The sequence below is a fragment of the Pelecanus crispus genome, chromosome 6 (assembly GCF_030463565.1).
Source record: "Pelecanus crispus isolate bPelCri1 chromosome 6, bPelCri1.pri, whole genome shotgun sequence".
Taxonomy (NCBI): domain Eukaryota; kingdom Metazoa; phylum Chordata; class Aves; order Pelecaniformes; family Pelecanidae; genus Pelecanus; species Pelecanus crispus.
In genome coordinates this window covers 54,118,322-54,141,662 of record NC_134648.1, presented here as the reverse complement: position 1 = coordinate 54,141,662, position 23,341 = coordinate 54,118,322, and the positions used below count along the sequence as shown (strand labels likewise).

General features: G+C 39.5%; 1 protein-coding gene across 1 annotated transcript in view; it reads left to right on the top strand.

Annotated features, from left to right (window-relative positions):
• The first annotated feature begins 3,032 nt into the window (after window positions 1-3,032).
• The window catches only part of EML5 (EMAP like 5), a 114,152-nt gene continuing 93,843 nt past the window's right edge, over window positions 3,033-23,341 (top strand). The window contains 1 exon segment of the mRNA XM_075711926.1: window positions 3,033-3,229. Coding sequence (XP_075568041.1) covers window positions 3,033-3,229 — 197 coding nt within the window.

The window sequence follows — 23,341 nt, the reverse complement described above, 5'->3', positions numbered from 1 at the left end:
CTCGGGATTTTCTCCCGGGCATTTCCTCATCTTATAGATGGTAGTCAATTCTGGAACAATCAAAAGGAAATAATGGCTCTTTGCGTGGTGTGTGACATGCAGCTCTTCCCGTCCTCCCTGCATTGCATATATGTAGTTTTTCTGACTACAGTTCTGGGTTCTCCTGTTCATTACGGGAAATACGACCTGCAACTTCCAGTTAGAGCCAATGTCATTACATATTAAAGTTTCTTCCTGATTGCCGTTTTCTCTTTTCAGTTTTAGTAACAGTGGTTTTGGAATGCGCGACTCAAAACAGCCTGTTCACTTTCACTAACCAAATATTCCCTTGTTCTAATTTCTGAGTTGCAAGTAAGACCACAAGATTAAAATTTTAGCTCCGTTGAAGTTAATACCACACATTAGTACTGATCTCAAGAGGTCCAGAATTTCACTCTAAGGAATAACCCAACAAAAGTATATATTTATATAGAGTGGAAGAAAGTAGTCACACCATAATTATGTATTTTTGTACATTTGTGTTTAAATATGAAATAAATGTCCAGTAAAGAGAAAATTAATATATTCTTAATTTATATCACAAAAATACTCCCACTTTCAAATGAGCTTTTACAACAGCAGAAGTCAAATATGTATCAAATGCCTGGGTCTGTTCATAATCCAATTAACATTTAAAAGCTTGAAACAAGTTATTTCAGTCATCATGTACATTCTGTATTTTTCAAACCTACTTTCTCATAAGCTTCAGCTTATGAAGGGAACAATCTTGCAGTCGTAATCTTATTTTTAGCCTCAATATATTTGTAACTTTATGGAACTGCACAAAGTCTTACTAGTAGTTTGATTAAATGTATCTCGACATTCAAAACATTCTGTGGAATTCAAGGGGAGAAATGCAAATTTTTTTTTGTTTTATTTTTCAAAAGGAAGCCAGTATTCATATCTTTCCCATATTGTTTCTGGAATGACAATAAGCATCATTGTTACAGACTTTTTCTGTAACTACCTTTCCCATGAAAAGAGCTGGGATAGCAACACAGAACAGCCATTGCAGAGTTAACATCAGACTAGAAAGAATAATACGTTTTGTACTTCTAAGACAAACTAGTTGGGAATTTTCCAGTCTGTTTCCCTGGCTAGTCTCCCATCTTGGGGACTCCTGAGAAACTGCAGCTACCCAAGTTGCAAGGTGCTCTGGCTGTTTCGTAAGCAAATAGAAGGGAAAACGGCTGCTTAATGATTTTTGTGGAAGTAACATTTGCTTTATCTGTTGGTGAATATGTATGACTTCTTGTCCTGATTAGGGATAAAAGCCATTTTCTTTCTTTCAAAAAATTTAAATTTTTCATGGAAGGGGAAGTTTCCTTGGCTGTATATTTAAGTCAAGTTTCAGGCTGCATGAATCTCTCTGCAGACTTCTGCTATGTGTCTTGTGTTCTTTTCAATAAATGTGTGGGACTGAAAGCTGCATCTGATCCTGGTGTCGTGAAAATCCTTATCATCAGAGCTTGAGAAAAGTATCATCTCTCGGTGTTCTAGACTGTGAAAATATGTTAATATAGAGCTAATTGACTAGAATGCTTAAATGCATGTTTTTACAAAATTATTTTTCTAAAACAATGAAAGTAATAATATAATATTAAGTTTACTCAATAAAGATTTAAGAGGAAAAACTCCCACTAATTAAAACGTAAATACAGTAGCACGGAAAAATGTCTCCAACATGAAGCAACTAGACAAAAGTAGATGTTTTGTGGAAGAAATGCCAATATGACTGACTAATGAAATAGTAGAAGAGAAAGAGAAATGAAAGAAATGGAGATTTAAAAAATAAATCCTGACAAAATACAGACACTTGGGAAACCAAATCTGTGCTGAAAGTAACAGGAAAATGGTTGGGTTTATTTTCAATTGTCAGACCAGGCTAGTTATCCCGGAGCTTTTCGAACAAGTATTTATAGTGCAAAACTGTTAGCATGATCATGTAACGTACATTTATTTAGCCAGCTAGGTACTCTATACTGCGACAAAGCTGGGAAGGAGCATGTTCTCCTGGCCAAAATTTTGGATGTGGCAGGGGGGTTCCCCTGCACTGCTGCCTCACGCAGCACAGAGAAGTCGCTTCCCCATCTGGGAGATCGGAAACCGGTGACTCTCCCGTGTAAAACGCTTTGAGATGTCAGGATGAAAAGTTGTGTCACGGGGAAATGAAGGCACGGATGGGGGAAGTGACTTTTGCGTGGCGTAAGAGGCAGGCGGAGGGGTTAAAGGGTTAAATATTGGTCATTAAAAATGACAGCTGACATTTGCTTCTTGGATGAAACGGAGCTGGCGTGCCGCTGGGCCCCAGTGAGAGCGGCGTGGGGGGTGGTTTCCACCCACGGCCGAGGCGCGGCTCACCCAGCCCCGGCGGCTGCCGAGAGCCGGGCGGCAGCGGGCCGACGGTGAGGCACGGAACCGGTGTGTTCCCCGAAGGGGCAGTGAAAATGCAAAACTACACCTGGGGAAGGGGGAGAAGACACAGCCTCGCCTAAAAAAGAAAAAAAAAGGGGGGAGAAAAAGACAGGTGTAAATAGAACAGCCCCCCCGAACCCCAGGAGGCGCGACGGCGAAGCCCGTCGCCACCTGCCCCCTCCCCGCGCCGCCATCTCCTCACCGCTCGCCTCGGCCCGCGCCCGTCCCGCCGCCGGCCGCGCAGGCCCGCCCCGCCGCCTGGCGGCGCTGCCCTGGGCGCAGGCGCAGGCGCAGGCCGGGGCGCGGGGGGGGGCCGGCGCGGCGCCGCGCCCTCGCTCCGCGGCCCGGGCGGTGTCTCAGTGCAGCCATGTCTGGCGGCGCGAGGCGGCGAGGCGGGCTCGGTCGGCGGCGCCCTCTGTGAGGCGGCGGCGGACGAGCGGCGGCGGCGGGCATTCATGTCGGCGGCTAGGGATTAGCGCGGCGGACACCGAGCCGAGCGGGGGGGGGGGGCGCGACCCGTCGCCCCCTTCCCGCGGGGTCTCCGGCCGGAGGGAGCCGTACCCGGCTGGCGGGGGGACATGGCTGACCGGAGCGCGCCGAGCTGCCACCTGCGGCTGGAGTGGGTCTACGGTTACCGGGGTCACCAGTGCCGCAACAACCTCTACTACACGGCGGCCAAGGAGATCGTCTACTTCGTGGCGGGGGTCGGCGTGGTCTACAGCCCCCGGGAGCACCGGCAGAAATTCTACCTGGGGCACCAGGACGACATCATCAGGTACCGCCGCCGCCGCGGGCCGCCGGGCCGCATCCCGCCGCCGGCCGCATCCCTCCGGGCGCCCCGGCCCCCAGCCCGGCTCGTCCCCCGCCCGCTCCTCCCGCCCCCCCTGGAGCGGGGCGCCAGTGTCGCCCCGCCGCCGCCTGCCCAGGTGCCGGCCCGGGCTGCGCCGGCAGTCCGCCTCCGGCGCCCGGTCAGCGCTGCGGGAGCCGATCGGAACACACCAAGGACGGGTAGCGCTTCCTCGCCCCCTCCGCCCCCCCCCCCCCCCCCCCCGCCCGGGCTTCGTCGTAGGTAGAAACGGCCTGCAAATGGCTTTTGGCTGTCGTGTTTAGCGGGCCGTGTCGTCGTCGTGCGTCCCCGTCGCTCCCCGCCAGCGGTGCGCGGTGCCGAAACTTGTACGGGCGCTTGTGCGGCGGGGGGCCGGCGCGGCACGGCACGGCACGGCACGGCACGGCACGGCAGCCTGCGGGTCGCTGCTCGGTCCCCGGCCGCCCCTGGATGGCAAAGGGCCGGCGGGAGGAGAAGGAGTAATCTCGTGTGTGCCCTGAAGTGCCGGGGCTGCGGAGGAGGTTAATCTGCAGCAGGTAGACCTTTGGCTCGCGTTTGAAAGGCGACGATTACGTGGGGAATTAGGGGCCTCCCTGTAACTCGTGCAACTTTTAGGGTAATCTTAAAAGATCAGACTTCCTCGCAAAATTGAGGCTTCTCCTGTAGCTCAATAGTTCGTTTGGCAGTGAATGTTATCAGGTGCTGAAGTTCATTAAAAAGCATTTCTAAACTGATGTTGCAGAAGAAATGTGCTGGTGTTATTTCTTAAATGTATTTTCACTCTGAGGATGCTTTTATAATCCTGGTGGTGTTGTGAGATCAATGAGAGAATTTGAGGAGTATGAAGGGCAGATATGAGCCTGAGTCATCAATCCAGTCCTTTCCCTTCCAGTAGGTGTCATTGCGGATGGATTTTGAATTCCGATTTCCTTTGCTCTTCCTGTTGGAGTAAGAGCTAGCAGTAGACGATTTTGTACGTAATTTGCAGCACAAAATTTGTTTTTATGATGCTTAGTGCTCCAAGGCATACCTTCAGTATACATTACTCGTATGAGCAATAGGTATTGCCTGTGGAGGGCAGAATAGATGCTATGTATTTCATTTAAGCTTTTAGACACACTAGGAAACTTGGTCATAATGGCCACTTTTTTTTCTTTGTTTAGATCTTCTTCTTGAAGAAACTTAATTAGTTTTGAAGTATGGCTGTGAATGTCCCTTAGAAGGGTGTCATGTCTATAGTGTATTTCTCCTTGGTGCTAAAAATGTGAAGAAAAAAGTAGGCAGACAACGTACCGTTATAGACCATTGTACTAGGGGTGTTGAATCACAGGTTTGAATCGCTGTTATTTGCATCACTTAATGCTTTAACATTCTCATTTTAATCCAGGAAAAAGTGTTTCTTAAGAGCTGCTAGCCATCTCTGATGTCAGGTGTTGCGGGAAATCCAGATCCGCAACTTCCCATTGTGTTAAGGAAGCGGTGGCTCGTTACTTGTTGTAATCTAAGGTCCAAGGTTGCCGTAGTGTAATATTACACATTTAATACCGCGTATTCGTGAATTCTTCCGAATGACACCATTCGTTTCCCTAGGACTTCTCATAGTATAAGAATTACGTGGTTTGAGCTACAGCTGGGGAAGTTGTTTATGTTTTCCTGTGGTAACAGTTTTTTGCTCACTCTCTCTCGGTTTTGGTACCATGTGCTACATTTGGCCAAAATGTGACAGAACTCATTATTCAGAATAGTACTAAAACAAAAAAATCTGTCAAAAGTCAGCAAAGCAGGGAGAAAGAATATAATGACTTTATCTGATTTGTATGGGGATGTACTTTGATTTGTATGGTACCACAACCCGGTATACTGGAGTTTCTCCTGCTTTGAATTGTACTGATGTTGAGACAATATAATTCTAAATGTGTTAAAGCATTACAGTTTTATGCAGTTAGAATTTTGCATGCTTCCTAAGTGCAAAAGCTATACAGAAATGTTAGTATGCTTAAAGAAGAATGCTTGATTTAAAAGCAGCATGGCTATTTCTAATAGTAAGATTAGACTTGCCGTGATCAGTGTTTCATTTGCTGCTTTTTCTAAAAGCAACATGGTACCACTTAAATGTCATCATCCTGTACTTTTCCGGACTAAACCTGGGTACCTAGACATGTTAGTTCTCAATATTTAAAGCAGTCATAGTAATCGGTGTTACTAGATTTTCTCTCCGAAGATAGCAAACTCAGCTGTTGTATTGCAAAAAAAATTTGTATGTTTTGTGTTTTAATAGCCTTGGCAAGTACTGTCTGAATGCTGAGGCATTTCTGATGTTTTAGTGAAAGCAATGGGAGGATTGAGTGTCTTTTTACAAGTATGGGATCTCATTTGTGAAAGCAGGTCTGGCATCTGAAAATCTTACATATTTAAAGAATCAAACTTTACAAACACAGCTCCATAGCTACAAAGACTAAGCAGTATATATTGCACGCTACATGGTGATATTATTAGTATTCTTCATTATAAGAACTTTTATATCATTAGCATGCTTTGGATGACATTATCATTTTAAGCATCTGTCGGGAAGAGAGGAATTGCAATTCTTAAGTCAGAGAGCAGTTCTTAGTCTTTAATAATAGAAAATGGTATTAGATTAATGGACAGCTAGAGGATATTTTCCTTTGGAAAATTTCTTTCTAGCACTAGCAGTTAGTTTGTTTTCTGCTCTGAAGTTTTACCTCCTTTTATTAAACAAAAACCTATAAACCTGCTGTAAGATTTTTTATATGATTTGATGTTTTAACATAATTTATTTCCAGTATAAATGTCTAATCTGAATTTTAATCACAGTGTCCACCCCCCTTCCCCCCCACCTCAGTTAACTGTGTACTGAAAATATGAGACCTCTCTTTCAGTGTTTTGTCCCTCAGTTCTATCGAATGGTCTTTTGGAATAGAGAGGGTAATTAGGATCACTTGGGGCCTCTTTTATCAGTCTGGTTTTTGAATTGAACAATCTCAGTCATTCAGCTTCAGTCTGTCTCTAAAAAGGACTTCTCTTGCTTTCTGGTGATCTTTTTTTTTATCTTTTGTTTTTTATCTCTTCTGAGAATTACTTTGTAGAAATCAACCCACTCTTCTGGAGGATAGAGAGTATCGTGTTTTCGATCTTATTTATCTCCCATTTCTTATGCATCTGCACATTTTTATTGTTGAGGTCCTGGGTGTGTGTGGACACTTGTGGAACACGTCACTTAGATGCAGAAGTGCTTTGGAAATTTGCATCTTTTGGGAGTCCTGATAACTGAGTTTTTTTCTTGCATTTTTAGGAATAAAAAATCTATTAAAAAAAATTAGGAGTAGGAAAATCTTGTACATGTAATCTTAGGTGACTTGCTTTGATAGTGCTATCCATTGCCCGCAGCATAACCTGGACGTCCACCATGTTTGCAGAAGACAAAATCCCCTATCCAGCCTGGGCTGTGTATGTGTAGGAGATACTAATTTTGAATGAACATGTGAATTATTCCTGCAAAGTTACTGATTTAAACTGTGTGTTCTGTAGGATTTCATAAATCACCAAACTAGCTTGTGAGGTGTAGATTGGTTTGCTTTACAGTAGAGGAAGAAGAAACAGTGTCTTGGTGTGTTCAGGTTAGATCTTTCCTTTGTTTTCTCTTTGTAATTTTAGTGGTTTAGAGGAGCACGGGTTATTTAGTGTAGGCTGTCCTTCCCTTGTCTGAGGTGGAGACCTTAGGGGGATCATATTTAATCCTGATCTGTATAAACATTTCAGAAGATGCCTCCTCAGAGTATTAACTTGTCATACTGGAAAGTGATGCTCATGTTGAGGCTCCTTATTTGTCTGGGCTAGCTAAAGTGTGTTTATGCACTTTACTTTCTCTGATGGAAAGTGAGAAAATGGGAAACCCTGAACTCATCCACCTTTTTAAATAGCTGTCTGCTGGCAAAAGCCTTTGATGTTACCAGGACTATTCTCTGTGCTGACATGCTCCAAGGAGACTGTTAGAATCATTTTTCCTTTTGATGCATTTTTGCCTTCTCCTCCACCCTTAATGCTAGCTCTGTGACTGTCTTTTTTGTGAGCTTCAGAGTATTGGAATTTTACTGGAAATTAACTTTTCACCTGGCATTGATGATGCTATTGAAAAGCAAAAGCAAAACCTGAGATTAAACCAGTGCATCTTTTTGCGATCTTTAGTAGACTTGGCAAAAATGCATATTTTGCTTTCCATGACATCTGTTCTTCAGCTCAAACTTTAGCATTCATTCATAAGTATGTCCTTGTGCGCCATTATCTCTATGCTGGTGCAAAACAACTGCACAACCATGCAGGTCAAAGAAAGAAGAGGAGCTATGTTTCGCTGTCAAAGGGAGACAAGTTAGGAAGAGTTGTTTATCCCTCTCCTACTTTTTCAATATCGATCATGTGAGTTAGCTGGCAAATAATAGTGCTGTTGTATATTCTTCCTAGAGCTTTATTGTGAGTAAACTGTGACTACTTAATTAATATGTCTGTGACATATGTCTGTGACACATTTAGGTTTTGTTGCTAAAGGTAGTAGCCGACGCATCTTACACTAGAAAAAATGCGTGAATTTCTGCTGATAATGCCATCTTTAGCTCTGCTGTAGAGCAACCATAGGTGTGTCTAATAAGTTCATTTCCCTTCTTGTCTAGAAATCTGTGTATTTTACCTTGTCTCGGACTAAGCTGGGGGAAAGAAATTATGCATCATATGCCATAGGATTCATGTGGAGTTCTGTTTTTAGGGCAGATATAACTTAAAAAATTGTTCAGAAAACATTAAAATTCTTTACTATTAGGAGTTCTAGTACCACAAACTAACAGATTCCCTGCTACAAAGACAAAGGAGAAAGAAATTGGTACTACCTTCAGTTTGGTTAAAAACAGCTGGTTCTTTCCCCCTTTGTGCCCCTCTGTATCCAAGACTGTAGAGAGGTAAATTGCATGCTTACAGAAAGCACAGGTAGAAAGAATGACAAAAGTGTTTCTTTGTATTCTGACAGAGATAGGGTTTGGCTGTTTTCAGCAAAATAGTTTACTTGTCTAAATCACAGCTTTTTTAAAGACAGTTTTTCTTATTTGTTGCTGTGAACTCTGTAGGAATAATCTTGAACTTTGTTTCACAAGGAACAAAAAGAAGCAGCCAAAACTCTGGCCATTCTGAACTGTGATCTTTCTGGGCACTTTATTTAAGACTGTCATCTTCTTATATTTCAGAATTTGGCTCAATCTCCAAGAGATTGTCCTGCCTGAGATTCTGTGATCTTGCTCCTGTATCCCAAGTCAAAATAAACCATTTCTTTCTAGTGTCAACATTTCTGAGGTTCTAGTGAAAATCAAAATCACTAAAATCATGCCTGCTCCCTGGTGTTAGTGCTGCCCACCAACTCTGTTTGAACGAGATTTTTCTACCTATTGATGCACCCTCAATGTTAGTCTAACCGTCAGCATCAAAGAAATTGTTGGACTCTGTCAGCTGCTTTCTAAGACTGCTACCAGATAATGCTCTCCAGGAGGCAGGTCCAGGCTTCCTCTGTGTGGCTGTCAGCTGTGGTTTGCAAACAGAAATTCTAGCAGTGCAGTGATTAGTCACATCCTAGTTTTGAATGACAACTCTGGTCTTTTCCTCATCCTCTCTTTTTGTTAACTGTGCATTGTTATGACTTTGTATGACTAGCTGTTGGACTTTTTCTGTAAGGATGCTGTGTATTTCTACCACCTTGTATCATTCTGCCTCTCTTTGTTCCCTTTTCATTAGAGCCATGTCATGAGAAAACCTTGTGAAAGAAGAGAGTATCTTTTCTCAGAAGAAGAGCCAAGCAGAAGGTTTCTCAAGAATGTAGAGGGAAATTATTTTATTTCCATCTTTTCTGTTCCTCCAGTAGATTGACACCGTAAGATCCATCCTAGTTTTCAAAAACCTCAACAAATAATTCATCAAGTAATTGAAAGTTAGGGTATCTGCTGTCAGGTTTATTGTCTTGTTCTTGTCTGGAATAGATGGTGTATGTCTCTGATCTAACTCCAGATAACAGTAAAGCACAAATGTTAAGCAGTAGATATTATGTACAGCTACAAAATTTTATCAGATGGAATTCTATCAATTGGTTTGGCAGCAGATCTATGAATTTTCACCAGGAATTTCATGATTAGTTGTGTATTTTGGATTCCAGGGAATGTAACTGAATGAATACCACAGTTGCCACAAGAGGAGAAATTTGTTAATTTTCCATTACATGTGCAACCTCTTCTGTCTTTTGAATTACTAATGTGGTGGAGGAAAAACAAGCTTCAGCATGTTCTGGTGAGGAATTCTTTGTATGCCCTTGAGTTCTATGCAGTCCAGATCTTTCTTTCTAGAAGAGAACTCTGTTGTTTGTTTATTTGCAGAAATGTAATCTCCCAAATTATTTTAACAGTTATAGCCTTTGAAGAAGGCCAGTCATCCCACCTTGGATCCTCTAATGACTTTACTGGAGGAAAACATGAGCAAAATCCATCTTACAGTTATGCCTCAAATGTGAAATGGGTCATGCATAGAAACACCTGTAAGTGTTGCTTGTATAGTACTGAGGAAAGCTACAAGGTGCATACTTTCTGGATTATTAGGGGTAGTCCTGGGAAACCACTCTTTGTTCCTAAGTCCCAAAGAAAGTCTTTGGTAGGAATCCTTGCCCTCTACTCGGCACTGGCCACACCTGGAGTACTGTGTCCAGTTCTGGGCTCCCCAGTGCAAGAGAGACATGATACTACTAGAGAAAGCCCAATGAAGGGCCACTAAGGTGATTAAAGAACTCTCCTGAGGAAAGGCTGAGAGAGCTGGGACCATTTAGGCTACAGGAAAGAAGGCTCAAAGGGGATCTTATTAATGTACATAAATACCTGAAGAGAATATGTAAAGAAGATGGCTCAGGCTCTTTCCAGTGGTGCTCAGTGACAGGTCAAGTGACTTCCCAACCAGAAATCAAAATTGGAGCCCCAAGCTGAACAGTGGGGGCTTCCAGAATTGGAAGTTCAGTTCCAAAGCTTCAGGATTTGGACTACAAACATCCATTTATGATCTTCTTCCCACATGCAAATTCAAATAAAAACAGTTTCCTGTAAGTCTATAGTTAAGGAAATTATTTTTTAAGTTATTGTTTCTTGAAGAAAATCGGACATTGAGAAGAGATTGTGCAATGGATGTTTACTGTGCAATGATTTCTGATGTTCTGATTTCTGAATGTTTACTGTGAAACCTAATAGCATTAATAGTTTGTTTTCTGCAAAGAAGAGCAAGCTTTGGAGTGTGTGCTGGTGCATCCCTGCTCAAACGTGACAACTGGGGTTCATTCTGCATTCGCACTGGATGAGGAAACTGTGTTCTTACTTTAAAGGATGAAAGCAATGTAATGCTGAAATAATGTAATGTGTACCATTCCGAGAGGTTTATTACAGCAACCAAACTGCTTGAATAGATTAATTCACCAAGCTAATGTACTTTTGTGAATAAGGCATTTTCCTTTTCTGAATACAGTATTTTGAGGGACTGTTGGGTTCCCCCCCCCCCCCCCAAAAGTTTAGATTTGCAACTTAAAAATCAAGTCTTCACCTTAGCTTATTCTTAGGCTTACATGGTGCCATGTTTGTTTTGCTTATACTAAAGAGAAATCCATCTGCTCTCACTTTGTCACCTCCAGATGTTCTTTAAGGGCATAATCAGTTTATGTCCCTCCGTTAAAGGACTCATGACTTAATGGGACGTAAATTATGTCATAAATAAACTAATCAGTCCTCCTATGAGCCTCTAGCTCAAGTATCTTTTGACTGTCTATCAGTCAAAATTGCATTTCTTACAGCAGAAGTAGTTGCTAGGACAAGGGGTGAGATAATTACTCTGCTGACTGCTTCATTTTATTCCATGGTTCACACAGACAAAGACTCAGTTAAGCTCTGTCCAGCTTTTCATGTTAAGTGATCTCAAATTGTCAAATATGTAAAAAGTCTGGTGGTAAGATTTGTGTTCATATCATAAACAGATTGGAGGGAGAGAGAAGAGGGAATGATCTGCTTTTTCCTTGAGGAAGACCAAGTTTTCTGGGTAGTTCTAGAGCTGTTCTGGAACACGCCTTGTACTGGGCTGGAAGATGTTCTTTGAGGGATTTATTGTTGAATCTTCATTACAAGTTTTGGTTTGGGTTTTTTTTTTTTTTTTTACTGAGAGCTTTGTGTGTTGTCTTTTTAAAATATCTTTTGCTTGCATTTGGTTTGATAAAATGAAAATATTTTTAGGAATACAGAATAAAATAATTGCTGGATTCAGTTTTGAAATGGAACTAGGGTGTGCCTGTTACTTAATGTGCCTGCATACCATTGAAAACTTTATTTTTCCTAATTAAAACTCCATGAATAGAAATACCAAAAATACCCAACCAGAATTGAACATCTGAAACACACTAGAAATTGATTAAAGTAGATCGACGCAGCAAAGAGCTACAGGCTTACAAGCTTGCCTTCGTGCATCATGTTTTTCATAGCCAGCAGTCTCATCACCTTCTGATCTGATTCTGTCAGCACTCAGAGGCAGGGTCAGGTCAGGTCAATACTTAAATGAGAAAACATCTTGGTGCTGTAGAAAATGCTTTTCTTGATTTGGTAGTTGGCTCTTTTTCTCAGAACTAATGCAACAACATGAGGCTCTAGGACAACGTCACAGAAGAACAGTAAATATAACCAAAGGCTTAGTAATGTTTGATCATTAAAAGTTTTAAAGGATTTTCTGCAGAAATTTTGAGGTCTGCCCTAATCTTTTAGCTTTTCCAAATTGCAGTCAAAGCAATTATGTTTCTGCTTAGTTATGTTTTCGATGTTTTAATTTGTTAGTCATCCTCTTGATATAGGTAGGAAAGTAGATCATGTTCCTGTCTGATTTTTTAACAGCATTATGAACTTAACTTATTATTGTGTTTACAATGTTATGATGGTGATAGCCAGTAGCTTAGCATGTTTGAATAAAATAATTCTTTTGAAGTGTTTGTCTGAAGTCAAATGCTTGGGTTTTTTTCATGCAAAATTTAAACTTTCAGTTAAGACATAAAATAAACTCCAGGGTTAAAAGTTAATTATTTAAGAGTTGATTTATTTTTTTTTCCCCCTCTAAGTGTGTTAGATTGAGAAACATAGTATCCTAGTTCTGTCTGACACATCAAAAAATGAGTTTAGATTTTGCTGTAGTTATTAACACAAGCACTGTAGGCTTTTTAAAAGACATACATCACTTGAAACAAAACCTGAAATAATTATAAAACCTCCCCCAAACAACAAAAAATATAAAAAGTTATTTCTGGTTTTATGTCATCTACAATTTTTGGTTTCTGAAACTTAAGCTGACATTGACATAAAGCTAAAAAAGCTGGATAATTTAGTTTTACATTTTATAATATCTTAAGGGTTTTATTTTCTTCTAAATGTAGTTTACCCAGTTTTTCAAAATACTGTTATATCACAGAGTTATGTTTGTGATTTAGGACAGAGCTTTTGTCTAGCATCTAGGACTAAAAGAAAAATAATTTATTGCTCATAAATGTGGCAAAGTGGTCTAATCTGGACTGACAAGGATCAGTCATATGCTCAATTTAAAATTTTGATTTCTTAAGATACACTTAGAATTATAATGCTGTTATAGTATTATCAAGGAAGTTGGTTTATTCACAATATTTGACTTGGAATAATCTGTTGCTTTTGGTACTTTCACGTGGTAGACAAAGTTACTGAGCACTTGAAATAATTTGAAAAGGAAAATAAAGTTATAATTTTCCTTGAACTTCTGTTGCAGAGTGTGAAAGTTCCCCTGACCATCTTAATAATTCAGTTGAATGTTTAACTTAGATGCTATTGAATGTTCTCTTCAAAATACATATAGTCAAGCTTTTTACATGGTGAGATTCTGGTGTGAGTGCCGTCTGGTGTAGTATGAATTTCCCCTGGTGCATCAGTGAAGCACCTTGCAGAATGTTACAGATACACATAAATTACTTGCATTAGGGAGCGGATTGCTCTGATTACTCCAGTGGCTACAAAAGACTTTCATTTCTACATGAAATAACCAATATTATTATTTGTATTGCTGTTGTAGCTATTATGATAGTAATAGACTTTCAAAATGCAGTGCTTGATTTGCACAAAAAAGGTCAGAATCAGCCAAGATTGCCTTAACTCTTGGTAGCAAAAGATATGATTGAATTTTTAAGCCAGGCTTATGATACCTATCAGTTATATATTGCAAAAGATAGAAGCCACAAAAAATTCCAGTGTGTGCACCATCTGATAACAAATCCCTGGAACATTTTTGGTGTTGACCACCTTTACTTTCATTTCAAGTTTTTGTCTTTCTGCTTCAATTTCGGTCATGAAAATGGCAAAAGTGATGTCAGCATTACTAAGAAGGAGGGCGAACTTTGATATCCATTAGTAGCTGATACCTGACTTGAGAGAAATCACTCTTGGAGACATCTTCATCAGCCTGTGAACATGAAGACAATCTGTCCTTTGAAGGCCCCATCCTGACATACCTATTACTTGGCGATAAGTGAGATGCTCCACTTCTACGCTGCATTTAAAGCAAGATGTCTTTGTGTGACCATTTCTGTTAGAAAATCAGTTTTCCTTGTTATTTTACCTAGCTTCTAGAGGATACCTGTATTATTAAGTCTCTGGAGAAATATTATATCTTTTCTTCAGAATAACTTTCCTCGGCCTAGTTGAAAAAGACTTTGCTTTAACTGGGAATCCTCATTACTGTTGAGAGGCTTCCTGGTAGACTCCTTTTCTTTTGAATAGGATCTGTAAGATGGTGCCTGATGCTTATCCTTCTACGAAAGCCCTGGGTATTCAGATACTACTTCAGAAGATAAAGTGGACAATCCTTCCAGCCATTTTTCAGAGTTTTCTAATTTCATGTCATTGCTTGATCTTCCAAGTTTTTTCAGGGGAGTTTTTGTTACAGTGCCTATTGCTTTGGCCTGCAGCAGGATGGATCAAGACCTGTATCTTTATGCCCAGATCAGTCTGATTCTTTTGCTTTGAAGACACATGTAATTTCCTCTCATTTTAGCCAACACCTCCTCCCCGCCTTTTAAATCCCATCCTAACAGCGACGTCCAACTTCTTATTGCTTAAATATTCATGGGGTCATCTTTGACAAATATTTTTGGGAGCTCACTTTTTTTGGAGGTATCTTGGTATCGTTTGCCTGTGGTTTAGCATTGTTTTTTTATCAGAATGATGCTCCTGTGATGAAAAGCAGTGGGTTCATACAACGGGAATAATAACTCCTCTTGAGCTGTGAATTGAAATGCCTCTTTTTCTGAGCTGAGGTAATCCAGTTTGTTCACAGGATTTTTTTTGCTTTAGGCTGTCCAAATATAAACAGAATTACTAGGTTTTAAGATAGGTATGTGGAAATAAAAGAATCTTAAACATATGCTTTAGATTAGTTCCAAGAGACTTCTCTGCATTCACTTCAGCTAGCAAACTGCTGGGATGCATATCCAGTCTCAGAACCAGGACCCTGTCTTCAGAAAATCCTCACCTACACATCCTTTTAGAACAGGCTGTGCCTAATCAGTGGATGGTGGGTATGGTTTGTGGCTGGCACAGGAGGACACCTGAGCAGACCCTAGCATTCTGTTCAGATTTGAAGTTTCCTCTTCACAAGGATTGCTGTGACTTGGAGTGGGTGTTTCTTGGGGGTTTGAATTCAAGCGTCAAGACAAATGTGTCCAAAGATTTAGTGCCGTAACTTTGGAGAAAATAATGTCATTTTGAACAAAGTGATCAGCTTTATAAGTATCACAAATGGTACTTCCACTGATGGTTTAGCCAGATCTGTGACATGCAGGGAAATTTTTCATTTGCTTTTTACATTGTGTTGACTATAGGATGTATTACAATTTAAACTTCCTTTGGCTTCATACAAGGTACATTGGTTAGATATTTGACATAAAATTATATGTTAATAAAATGCTTGATTCAGGTGAAGAGTTCAGCTGAACAGAAGACAAACAAAACTGAGGCAAAGGACCAGACCTAGTAATAAAGCAAATGTGTCCAAGCTGAAAATCATGTTTATAAAGTGCTCATAGTTATAGTAAAATCATTGTGTTCTCACTCGTGCTCACAGTTTTCACTCCTGCTTACGCATTGTATTTTTTCCTTACCAGAATTGGAGAATGAAACTTGTAGATACAACATAGTTTTATAACTATGTTCTAAAAGACAGATAGGAAAGACTTGTTTTACTGCTTTGCTTCTTTCTATTCATGTAGTACATTTCTTGTGACTAAATCTAGTTGGATATAATGTTAAAAATAACAGTAACCCTTCAATTTTCTGAATTATAGGGTAACTTATTTTAATAATAAAGCTCCTGAAAATGTCAGACTGTGATACAGGTGCATGCAAACATTATACATATATACAATTGGGGGGAAAAAACCCAGAACATACTTAAGGGTAGAAGTCACTTAGAAGCATTTATGCATTTTAGTAATTTAAGGTGGGTGGTGGTGAGATGTCTCCGTTTTATCAAGACAGCATGTACGCAGAATGAGTGGATTAATTCTATGTTTTGGTTAGCTGACAACTGTATAAACCTTCTCCTGACTTTTAGAACTGTGTTAATCCTCGTTCCCTGCTTATAATCCCTCTACAAGAGCAAGCAAGGTGAATGCTTTATCTTAGATCAAGACAAGGCATCTGACAGCATTTGGAAATTGCCTCAAGATTTATTGTGGTGAGTGTGACATTTTAAGCTAAATAGTCTTCCAGAGTACTTAGGGAAATAACAGGAAAATTTGAAGAACTGGTAAATGTTTGGTTTGGTGTTTTTTAGATTGAGGTTGCACTTTAGATGGTATTTGCATTTTTAGTTTCAGGTTCCTCTTTTAATTATTGCTTTATCAATTGCTGTTTCTTCTACCATAGAAATTAATACTGTAAAAATGAATAGCCTTTCGAACATTGTTTAGTAATAAATTGATTTATAAATAATTGTGATTTTTATCTTTTGCAAGTCATAGCATGTGCTTATGATAATGAGTATACATTACGTTACCTCATTGGGAATAGTCAACTGGATCAGTATTCTTGAGATAAACATAATTTTAGAGGAGAAGAGTTGTATTTTCTTGAAAGTGTTGCTCATGAATGCTCTTTAGTCATCTTCTCCTTTTTAGTTGTTTTTAGTAATTAAGTTCATGAGCCCACATGGGCAACAGCTTTAATTGTCTACCAAATACATTTTGACCTTGGAGTCCCTTTAGTATTCTTGCATTTTCCCATGCTTCTTTCCTGTTTTGTTATTGCTTCTGGTAAATGTGGGGGTTTTGTTTGTTTTAGCAGACAGTCTTTCATGTAAATACTTCTGTTCTGTGGCCTCCATCACATTTTTATAGTTTTTCTAAACGATGGTTCAGAGTTGTCCCAACTTTAAGTGGTATCCTGGCTCATTTCACCTTGCTGGATATGAAGTTAGATGTTGGGATGGTAAATTTGAGACAAGTGTTATAGATGTCCTTGGCTTTCCTTTTCTGTAGGAAAACACTTCTGACTAACACCTGCAGAACATCTGTAGGCCTGGTGTTTTCAAGAATTTGGGAAGAAATCTGGTATCTGCAGTCTCCAGGGCTGGCAAGATAAAGATTGTCTTAGTGCTCTCTTCTGCTCTAAAGCATCTTTGGTTGGTAATGAAATACAGTCCATTGAAGCACAGAATATTGTGCTTATCTCAGCTTATTTCACTAGCAGCTCTGCCACTGCCTTCTTCCCACCATTCCTTATTTTAAGCCAACTGCTAATTTTATCACGGTGACCTTTCTGTATAAAAGAAAAACCTTCTAAAAGTTGTCACTAATTATTCTGTGACTCCACTCTTGAATATTCAGATGATAATTTTTTCATAATATATCCCATAGGAGAGAAGACTGAATTGCTTTTTAATCTGCTTGTTCAGAAATATGAAAGAAAACTGTACAATCTGTGATTTTTTTTTTTCCTATGTAATACTAGAAGATCTAGTATAAATTTAAAAAATAATAGAAGGTAGATTAATCTAGTAGTTAAAAACTGTTGTAAATCTCTTATGGAGAAGAAGCAAACAGTAATGACTCGGTGAAGGGTTCTTTGAAGGGTGATAGTGAAAGACTGAGAAACAAGAAAATTTTGTACCTCAAGCAAGTTTATTTAGTTAACTTTTGAGGTCAGAAGCATCCAAAATAACCTTCTTTTGGAAAGAAATTTCTGAAATATTCCTGGCTGAAAGGTTTGGAATAAACACTGCTTTGACCTGAAATCATTTATTGTATATATTTCTAATTCACCAAACAGGCAATGAGTCTTCGTGCACTGAAATATGAGAGTGATTGTAACTGTGATAATTTTTGTCATTCAGTTTCCCTTTCTAGCCTGTATTTCATTGCAAACTTTATTTGAAATTAAATCTGTTCTGATTTTATAGCTGTACTTGTCTCAGTGTTCACATAATTAAGTGGCTACAGGAAGATAATCTTTACTTAAGCTAATTAAGTAGTTTCTTAGCCTGTAAACTGGTTAGAATGGGAAATTAGTATTTGCACTTTAATTTTAGGCTGCCTCAGTTTTTTAATCTATGATAATTTTGTAGGTTTGTATACTTTTCACAACTTGTATTCAGGAGTGAAGAACTGGTTTCTAACTTTGACAGATCGAAACCAAATCATTTAATAGTGGTTGCTGATTTGCTAAGGGATCTATCTCTTGGGACATCAAATGTAGTGACCCAGAGGAGCTGAATAGCTGGACTGCCTCCCTCTTAAGTTATTGACAGCTCATTGCAGTATCCCTCCTTTCCACAGATCATGCTCTTTTGTATTTTTCCCTTTGTTTTCCTTTTTTTTTTTTTTTTTTTTTTGGTTGCTGGTACTGGGGGGGGGGTATGTTTGACAGTTTATATCTAATAATGTTTTAAAGAATGAGTCTTAAGTCCTTGCGTTGTTACATGAGGAAAGAAGGAAGCTGGATGTTTTTTTAGGTGGGATTCCATTCTTTGGTTACCTTCAAACTTTAGTATGTCACTTTTACCACCAGTTGTTATAATCAGAATTGCTTCTTTCATGTGAATAGCTAGTAAAAGATAATAGGACAGTATCTTAGCAAATTTATGTCCAAATAATTTTGGAGTATATGATATCTCTGACTTTTCTGTGAGAAGATTATCTTGCTAGGAAAATGAAGTTGCTGCCTTCTTTTTTCAAGGGGCATGTTAGAAAAGAAACTTTCCTCAGATAGTAAAAACCTGGTGATGAAAGTGCCAAGATCATGTAGAATTTAGAAAAAGCCCATCAGCCCCGCTCAGTCAAAACATGAGTTCTCCTATTGGCACTGGCAAAATCATTCATATTTGAAAAGAGGGGGAATATCTTCATTTTTAGTCACTTTTCTAAAGATGGTAACTCTCTTACTAGAAAGCTTAAGCCAATCACTTCCTCAGCAGTGGAGGACATGACTGTGCAAGCCAACAATGGGCATCTGCATAAAGTGGCACACAGTTTCCAGAATCTTTTCCCTCAGTTTTCATATTTGATGAGTTGGGAGCTTTGCATCAGTGTTACTGTACTTGCTCTCTAACTCTTTCCTTCTCTTTGAAGTTCAGCTGGTCTCCCCACCTCCCCCTCTCTGAGTTTTGGAACGGATAGGAGCCCAAAGTGATTTTTAGGATTCTCTAGGTTGCTTATAAAAGTTTCTTGTTAATCTAAAAACATTCAGATCCAAGAGGGGAGAATATGTAATGGTAATTAGATAAACTGCAGCTGGGAATAATCAATGTTTTAGTCCACCCTTCCTGTTCAGACTCTCTTTGAAGTTGGATGCTTATACAATTTAAGAAATCTTCACAAAGCTGTATTTGACATTATTGGTGTTATGACAGTAACTATATGGAAGACCCAGTAGTGATGCTCCATGATGAGTACTGCTTTGTTTTGTCTATGGGAAGTAAGTGTGCTCTGGCTTGATCTATTTAAACTTTGATGAGAGATGTTTGCTGATTACAGCTCTTTCAGCTTTAACAACTTAAATAGTATGACAGAAATGCTTTGGAGTTTCTCCTGTCATTCTTTCTGGGGAAGTACAGATAAATGGCAGCAAATCAAAAAATATCCACAACTATATGTAAAATGTCTGTAAACATACAATGAAAATATTTTTCTGTATTTACTCATAGAAACAATTTCACACTTAAAATTAACTCTTAATTAATAGATATCTAAAATGCTGTTATTTTCCTGCAGTATTCTATTGTGCATTTTTACTGCTGCCCTAGTTTCAGGAAGCTCAGGAGTAGTCACATGAATATATTCTTGGATTTTCATCCAATATTGTTGCTAAGGAAACATCATCTTTAATACTGTATCCTTGTCTGCAGCTTGTCTGTATTAATCAATACCTGTTAATGCTCAGCACAAACCAAGTAAAGATGGAAAAATCTTAATTTCTTTTATAATAAAGTCGTTTATTATAGACTATCCTCCTTCAGGATCCCCTGCCACTACAAACCTCACACAAATTGGAGGGTCACGTCCATGTCTCTGGCCTCATCCCAAACAGACACAGTATGGATAGTTTTTATACCTTTTTTTCCATAGGCTGCCATTAATATTTAATATCACTAATCTAGCATAGGTATTGTACAGTGTATGGATCTGGTCAAATGGTGGGAATGCTTATATACTGCTTAAAAGGGAGAAAGAACCTTCGCTGTATGAAGTATAAAAGAGGAGCTTGAATGCACTAAATTGAGAAATACACCCTTTTTCAGTATATGGTTAGAATTGTAATACTGTATTTCAGCCTGCTTTGAGTATCTATCTAGGAAAAGACCTGTCAGTCAGAGACATCACTGGAAGTCTCGGTTCTCTACAGATTCAGCTATTTGGTTTTGTTGCAGTAGTGACAGGCAGATTTTTCAAATTTTCTTTTTCTGAACTCTTCTGAGAAGTATCACATTTTATAGCCAATTTAAAAATTAATTTGACTTAGCAGTTTGTTAGCCTAATTCCTGCTTTGTTTCGTGGTCACATTTGCCTTTTGGACGTTTTCCTTCATATCTGCCTCTTCAGAGACACTACGTTAGATCTAACATCTGTTCTTGAAAAGCCCAGGTCAGAACAGCCAGAGGCAAGCAAGAAGGCCTGAAGAACTTGTCTCATTAGGAATATTTGTTTTCTTTTTTTGGACAAGCAGCGATATCTCATTCATCAGCTTAGTCATCCTTCAAGGAAGAGGAAAGAAATCAGGCACAAGTTTACAGTCTAGCTGCGTGGGCTAGATGCAAGCACAGTTTCAGCAGTCTAACCTGGATAGGTCATCCCAGCTTTCATTACCAGGGTGGTAAAAGGAACATGAGTTCCCTCCTTCTGAGTGCAGAGCTTTGCATTCCACTAAGCAATCTCCTCCTTCTCCCTAGGAGGAAAAAATGGAAGAAAATCTGTGTGAGGGGTGAGTGTACTTAAATCCACAGAGCCCACACCAATAGATTTGGAAGCTGTCTTAAGAGCTGAGCCACACTTATGCTTTTCTGCCTGTCCTTGGGGACTGACTGGATGGATAGTAAGCAACTACTTCACATACCATCCCAATAGTTGTACACTGTTAACACCTTTGTAGAGGTGTCTTGGAGATCTTACGTGGGTTATCCGGAGACAACTTGCACTCATTGTTTGATCCTGTTAACTGTATCATGCCCATGAGTCAACGTAGTCTCTCTATAGCAAACGTTTATGGTTATCCATTTCTGGGCACCCATTCTAGTTATATATTTTCTTTCTGCACTAAGAAGCTATTTACAGTGCATTGCTCAGGACTGTTTTAATAATGAAAGTTTCTGAATATGTGAGTTATAGCAATGCTTTTACTCTAGAGGTCAGATCAAGATACCATATTTTTGTATTAATTGCTATGCCTGTAAGGATTGCTTAATCACTCACAGTCCAATGAAAGAACTGAAAAGGACCTCTATATTGCTTAAAACTGGAGTCTAATCCTTGAGTTTTGATGAGGACTCAGAATTTCAGACCTGGAATTCTGCATGGTGCCCCATGGGTGCAATAATAGCTAAGACTTGAATATTAAGGAAAAGCATCTTCTTATCATTCACAGTTCATGTGACAATCATATAAATAAGTGTGGCAGTTCCTTTTCTTAGTGTTGGTAATAGAAATAGCAGGCTCTTGACTCTTTCCATGATTCCTTTTTCCATCTGTCCTGAGAGCCAGTGAGATAATATACTTGCAAGTAGTACTTTAACCTATCCATCACTCCTTGGTCTGGAAGAAATGGTGAGGGAAGGTTCTTCAGCCTTCAACAGCACTGCTGTTCAGTTTCCCTGAAATCCCTGCGTATTGGCATTTTTAAAAAAAGCTTGCTGTTTTAAAATATTTATTGTATATTTATTTTCTTCTGCTTTCAATGACTGTCTAGAAAGGTTGTTATCAATTTACCATAGAGACTGAAGTGATAGGGGAAGGACATTGGTAATTCTACAGTGTTGTCCGTTCTGATTAAAATATGGGCTTTGGATCTTAATTTGTGCTGCATTATCCCATATCAAGGCAGAATTTGAGCTCAGTTGTTTAAGCCAGTATTTTATATCATGATAGAGAAAGAACTAATACTATGATATTGCTATTGGTTATTATTTGTTATTTATTAATTAGAGAGGAAACATTATCTATATTCACTTCATACGCTTCAAGTAGAATTAGTTGGCACACTTGGGCTTGGACAGTGTTTTCCTGGCCCTTGGTAGGGCCTTTACCGTTGTCCCTTCCATCTCTTGATGTGTTGCGTTTGTTGCTTCTGGTCTTCAGTTAAAAACATTGTAAGCTAGTAATTTTGCTGGAAAGTGTTTTTTAAGGTGTGGCATGGGGGTGCTTTTGCATGTATATGCCTCCAGGGCGGTGCCTGAGCATTTTTCAAAGTTGCAGTTGGGGGGTGGTTTTCACTTGCCTGAAAATGCACAATGTGCTAATAGCAGAGCCAAGTACAGCATTGAAGAGGTCTTGAATCAGTCATAAGACTGCTGTGTTTTTACTTTTTCTCTTAGTTTCAGTCTCTGTCCGTCCCCCTTCCCCCCCCCCCCCCCCCCCCGCCCCAGCTTAGTCTCTTCACTTCCTTCCTCTTCTTGAATTTCTTTATTGTCCATGTGGTCTTCTCTCTCCCTCTCTGTGATGTCATTGTAAAAATTAGATCATTTTGAATGCCGCATTTTCTCCCCTTCCAGATGCTTTTCCTTTTTCCCCATGCGTACACCATTTGCCTGTGTGTGCTTTGGGAGACGTGCAGGTGTTGGTCAGGATTAGGTGGCGGAACTGAAGTGAAATGTGGTAAGTTTTGCCTGCCAGCTCCTTTCTGCATCGTTTTTTAATTGTGAAGTTGCTCTGTCAAATAAAGAAGGAAGGGAAGAACCAGAGAAATAACTCTGGAACTGAAGAGAGGCAAAGTGGGGAAATGCTGGTTGCTTGGTCCCGCTGCTGAGGATGATGTGGAGTAGCAAAGAAGAGGAATTCCTGTAGAAAAGTTGGGAGGTCCAGGGGTTTTTTACCTTTTGTAGAAACTTTGAAGTTAAAGGTTCCTCTCAGAGTTGTGCATGTGGAATTTGTCGAGCAATATCAACCAACTGAAATGCTATATAAAAATAGAAAAAATATAAAAGCGTATTGCGTAGTGTAGCATGTCTTCATGAAATATTAAGCAACTTCTAACATGGTTTTCTCTTGTTCTTTTTGTATGTAGAAAATGTATATCTCTTTTGAGTTAGATGTTTTTTTCTGGTCATTTCCTGATTAGCTTTATCTTGGCTATTTCTTTTATGTTTACAGACTCCACTTGTCTCCACCCTTTGAACTTCATTTATCAAAATCTGTGTTCAGGTGTAAGATCATCTTACTGTTGCAAAGTACTCAACCCTTCTTCTTTCCAAGTGATGTTGAGAAGATAAATATATTTAGTATATATT